Here is a 5960-nt window from a genome sequence, read left to right as displayed (position 1 = left end):
CCAAATGAAGTGTCCAATATTTTAATATTTTTCCGGACACGCGGACACGGCAAGGACACGCGACGGACACGACAAGGGACACGGCAAGGGACACGTGTGTTATTTAAAAAAAAATTGAAAAAGTTGAAAATAAACTATTCAGTTACTCACTCTCTCACTGTCTCAATGAATGTATTCCCTTTCCCTCTCACTACTCACGCTGCAGCCTGCAAATCCATTTCCCTCTCAAATTTCAATTCTCTCTCTTGCTCTCATCTCACTCCTCTAACCCTAAAAATCTACGGCTGCTCCTCCACCACGCCACCGCCACCGACAGCTGCTCCTCCACTACTGTCAACACTCGACGGCTGCTGTAGTGCTGGCTGCTGCTCGGTGCTTTTTGATTTTGGCTGCTGTAGGGTTGTTCGAATAATCCCTAAAAATTGATATTTTTGATTTTGTTTCAGGTATTTTCACTCTTTATCCTAAATCCTAATATTAATCTTGTTTTAATCTTTAACTTAGTGTTAATCTTAAATTTTTAATCTTGTTGAGTTGTTGTTTTAACATTTATTTTTAAATCTTGATTGTTTGTTCTTTTTGATTGTGGTTTGCTGGCTGTAAATTATTGGATTGTAAATTAAGAGTTCAATTAAGAAATTATTGGATTGTAAATTAAGAAAATGTATTGTATTGGCTATTGGATTGTAAATCTGTGATACAGTTGAAACAAAACGGTTTGTTGGCTTAAGAAAACGGTTTGTTGAGCTTGTACTTTGTTGAGGTTGTAATGTGATGGAATTTAGGACTGTATTAAATATTTGATTTCAATTCAAAAATGATTGAATTTATTTTTTTAATGTTAAATTGTTAATGTGTTATTTGTTAATCTTGATTTTCAAATCTTTAATTGTGGTTGTTTGAATTTGAAGAGTTCAATCATGTCTAGTAGTGGGGCTAGTGGCTCTAATTCGTGCAATGTAAGTGGTGATGCTACAAATGAAAAGGGTGATTTCTGTTATTATCCTTTGTGGAAATATGTTGTTAAAGGAGAAAAATTGAGTGGAGGTGGGGGTAATTATACTTGGCAATGCAACTTTTGCAACAAATAAAGAGTGGTTCATATACTAGAGTTAGAGCACATTTGATGGGAGTTGCAAAACGTGGAATTAGTCAATGTCCTAATATAACAAATGAGGATAGAATGCAAATGAGAAACTTAGAAAGACAAGTTGAGCAATATAAAGAATGTAGACAACCAAACAGACCACCACTTCCTAGTCATTCTTTGTCTTCCGAAGCTTCTCTTTCACCAACTTCATATGCCAAGAAAAGAAAATCTGACAACCCAATCACCAAAGCTTTTGATATACAAGCTCGAAACAACTTAGATGCTGAGATAGCAAGGATGTTTTTTACTGGAGGATTGCCTTTTAACCTTTGTCGAAACCCTTACTATATAAGTTCATACAACTATGCTGCCACAAATAATATTCCTGGTTACAAGCCTCCTGGTTACAATAAAATGAGAACCACTTTGTTAGAGAGAGAGAAAGAAAATGTTGAATGGCTTTTAGAACCAACAAAGGCTACTTGGAGGGAAAAAGGAGTAACTATATTGAGTGATGGGTGGAGTGATCCACAAAGGAGACCTTTAATTAATCTCATGGTAGCTTGTGAAGTTGGTCCTCTGTTCTTAAAGGCCGTTGATTGCTCAGGAGAGGTAAAGGATAAAGACTTTATTGCTAGTTTGTTAAATGATGCCATTGAAGAAGTTGGAGATGACAAATTTGTTGTACAAATTCTCACTGATAATGCAAGCAATTGCAAGGCCGCTGGAGAACTTATAGAGGGTAGATATCCACACATATTTTGGACACCATGCATTGTTCACACTCTTAACCTTGCTCTTAAAAACATTTGTAATGCTAAAAATGTTTCAAACAATAAGGAGGTTTATGATGAGTGTCATTGGATAACTGAAGTTCATGGAGATGCTTTATTTGTCAAAAACTACATAATGAACCATTCAATGAGGTTAGCTATATTTAATAAGTTCTCTCCATTAAAGCTTCTTTCTGTCGGTGATACTCGCTTCGCTTCGGTAGTTGTCATGCTAAAGAGGATGAAACTTCTTAAACCAACTCTTCAATCCATGGTTGTTAGTGAGGCTTGGTCCACATATCGTGATGATCATCGTGGACAAGCTACACTTTGTGAGGGAAAAGATTCTAAATGACGATTGGTGGGACAACGTTGATTACATCCTTGATTTTACTCGTCCCATTTATGAAATGATAAGAGCATGTGATACCGACAAAGCATCCCTTCATCTAGTATATGAAAAATGGGATTCAATGATTTCAAAGGTGAAGGAGATCAAATATAACCATGAGCATAAACAAAGGCATGAGTATTCTTTTTTCTTTAGTGTGCTCGAAACAATACTTCTTAGCCGTTGGAAGAAAAGCAACACTCCACTTCATTGTTTGGCACATTCTTTGAATCCAAGGTAAAGGAGATCATATTGTATGTTTAAATGTTTAAAGCATTAGATTATGTATTAACTAAATTTTCTTCTTTTTTATGTATTTAAAAGGTATTATAGTGACGTGTGGCTTAAAGAGGTCCCCGGTAGAGTTGCTCTACATGTTGACAATGAAATTTCCACACAAAGATTTAATTGCTTCAGAAGATTGTTTCAAGACTTGAAAGATAGAAGAAAGGTTAATATGGAGTATGCTATTTTCTCGGCAAGAGATGGTGGTGTATTTACCGAACCAGAGTGCTTGAATGATATGTACATGATGGCTCCAAAGCATTGATGGGCAACTTATGGCTCACACGTTCCGATGCTTCAAGCATTAGCATTCAAGTTGTTAGGACAACCATCATCTTCCTCTTGTTGTGAGAGGAATTGGAGCACATATAAATTCATTCATTCATGTACTAGAAACAAACTTGCACCAAAACGTGCTCAAGATTTGGTGTACATTCATAACAATCTTCGTTTGCTTTCAAGGAGAGGCGAGGCTTATAACAAGGGAAGAACAAGGTTGTGGGATGTTGGAGGAGATGACTTTGAAAATCTAGAAGATTCTATTTGCCTTGGCATGGCAGATCTTTCTCTTGATGAGCCCGAATTGGAAACTACTTTTGTAGAGGAGGATGATGATGGATGTCATATGGATGATATGTGATGATCAAACTTATATTTACCTATTTATTTGGTTTTCTTTGATTTGGTTTGTATGACTATTTTTAAATACTCCTGTTGTTTATTTGGTACTTATTTGAATGTTATGTGAGTTTTATATTTTTAAAGTGTTTATTTACAAATATCAAATGAAAGATTGTAAAATTATATTTCCTCAAAATGCAGTGTCTAAGTTTGTTCTTGTTACAGAGAAAGTAAATCTAGCTAGTTCCTAATTCTTTCTGATACTCCAAAACAAATTAATCCGATTCCATAAATGCATGATTAATAAAAAATAATAGATTATATGTAAGTAATTATAATTTCTTTATTAATAATTTATAATCATATGAAATATGTGATATAAGCTAATTAGAGGCATAGAAAACTTTTAATTTTTTCTTTGTTATGAAATCATTAATAACTTGGGTAACGGAATTTAAAAATGGCTTTTTACTTATTTAATGCTGCATTGAAAAATTGAGATGAGTGAAGCCGACCACCTGGTACTCCTATTTTCTCTTTTTTTCTTCCTTATTTTAGGAATTTTAGGATTCAGTACTTCAATGTTAGGAATTTTTGATTTTTTTTGCAGTGATATTTTTTGTGTATTTGCTATTTGGCTTTAATTTTATGATATAGACTTATGGTTGTTTGATGATAGTTGTAAAATTTGAGCGTTTGTATAGTTTCTCGATGCCATTTTAGGATTTCAGGAGTGACCTTGACGAAGACGGTTAGTTCCTTTTTTTTTTTAATTAAAAAAAATCGGGATTAATGCTTTGGACTTATTGTTAGATTACTTTTTGTGGGTAAACTGTTGATTCATAGCTTGATTATTATGATTTTGATTTTAGGGTAGGTTAATTTTGTGCTAAAACTAGGTACTTGAGCTGAAGATATTTGTTCTTAATGTGAAGTTTAGATTAATGACTTGGTCCAAATTAATGTCCCTTCATGATTCTAAAGTCGTTTTTCGTATAATTTGGTGGTTGATTAGTGAGTAGGGGATGAATTTGTGGGAAAGTAAATTATTTTAGCATATTAAAGAATAATTTTAGCATATTAGGGTGATTATAATCTTTTGTAATTATTTTCTTATTATTCTTGTTTCCATAATTAACTTCCTAGTTTGTATATTTATAGGGACTCGTGTAACTATTTTATTTCAATTCAAAACAAGTATTCACTAAACCGTTTTATTCCCCTTTTATCATGGTATCAGAGCTACCCAAATTTTCGTATGCCATGGATGCAACAAACCAAACCTCAAACACAAACCAACAAATAACAGCCCAAACACCAAACACAAACCAACAAATAATCATCAGAGAACAGATGGATTATATGTTTCGTTTGTTTCAACAAATGAATCAAAATACCCAAAACTCAGAATCATCGGAATTAAAGGTCGCCGAAAAACTTACCTATCAAAATTACACCAAATGGTGTAAATTAATCTATATTGCCATAGAAGCCAGGGACGGCTCAATCACATCACTGCCGCCACCCCCCCCCCCCCCCCCCCCCCCCCACACACACACAAAACTGACCCTTCATATTGACAATGGAAACAGCGAGATTCGGTGGTGCGTTCATGGCTAATCGCCAATGTTGATATTGATCTTGTCAATCAGTTTCTCGATTACACATCAGCATGGGAATTGTGGAGGGGTATTGAAACATTGTTAGGAAGTGGAAGAGATGAATTACAGGTTTTTGATCTTAATTCCATAGCTGCATCAATTAAACAGAACAATGATTCCATTGAAATTTTCTTCGGAAAATTAAAAACCCTTTGGGTCGAAATTGACCGCAGAAAACCAAATCCCATGAGATGTGATAAAGACAAAACTATTTTAATACCTATATTCAACACCAGAGATTAATTCAATTTTGTTGCTGGGATTATTGATAATCTCGACTAAGAACGGCGAGATCTATTACATCAAGATCCGCTACCAACTCTTGACGTCGCGTATGCCACCATTCGACGAGAAATAGCGCGCCGTGGCATAATGGCCGGTGTCTCATCGTCGGAACCAAGTTCCTCAGAGATTGGTAGTGGACTAGTGGCTCGAAACCGGTCAGAAAATACGTCATTCCGGCGTGAAGATAGATCTCACCTTAAATGTAGCCAATGTGGTGGCTCACGCCACACAAGGGAAGGATGTTTCAAGCTCGTTGGGTACTCAGAATGGTGGGATGAACACAAGCAAAGGAAGGCCATCACCAAGGCCACGGTTTCCCGAATCGGCGGCAAGGCCAACCTCGCCATGACCTCTCCCAGTGACAGTGAACCACCACAAGAATCAGCCACTGACTCTCTGATAGGTAATGAGAGGTACAACACGGGTAGGATCGATGGCCATGAAGAAAGCAAAGATCCGTGAATGGTGGATCATGAATAACAGGAAAGAAAAAGGGGAACAGAGGAGAGAAAGAAAGTGTCGTTTCACATGGAGGAAAGAGAGAAAATTTTTTATTACTAAGCACTTATATAAACCGAACAAATAAAAACCTACCCACTAAAAAAAATAATAACGGGCTCCATTACTAAATCCCAAGAAACCGTGTCTAACTTTTTTGTGGGTAATTCTCCCATTGACCAACCTAAAAAATCTTTTGGTCTCATGTGTCAACCAACTTTGTCAAATTGGATCTTTGACTGCGGGGCGATAGATACTATGCCATATGAACCCGCGGATCTTATCTCTACCACCCCTACTCCTCGTAGTAAAATTCAAACTGCCAACGGGAAATATGTCAAGGTTACGAGGGCTGG

The 5960-nt window shown here is 36.1% G+C and overlaps 1 protein-coding gene across 1 annotated transcript; it reads left to right on the top strand.

Annotated features, from left to right (window-relative positions):
• Positions 1 to 1126: 1126 nt before the first annotated feature.
• LOC130824960 (uncharacterized) lies at positions 1127 to 2218 on the top strand. The gene has a single exon (XM_057689983.1). The coding sequence runs from the start codon at positions 1127 to 1129 to the stop codon at positions 2216 to 2218; it is 1092 nt and encodes a 363-aa protein (XP_057545966.1).
• Positions 2219 to 5960: the final 3742 nt, after the last annotated feature.

The sequence above is a fragment of the Amaranthus tricolor genome, chromosome 10 (assembly GCF_026212465.1).
Source record: "Amaranthus tricolor cultivar Red isolate AtriRed21 chromosome 10, ASM2621246v1, whole genome shotgun sequence".
Taxonomy (NCBI): Eukaryota; Viridiplantae; Streptophyta; class Magnoliopsida; order Caryophyllales; family Amaranthaceae; genus Amaranthus; species Amaranthus tricolor.
Note: the sequence above shows the minus strand (reverse complement) of the source record. Positions and strands in the feature narration are given on the sequence as shown.

What these genes read in the sequence shown, in the direction of transcription:
- LOC130824960 (XM_057689983.1), top strand. Translation starts at nt 1,127, where the DNA reads ATGGGAGTTGCAAAACGTGGAATTAGTCAATGTCCTAATATAACAAAT.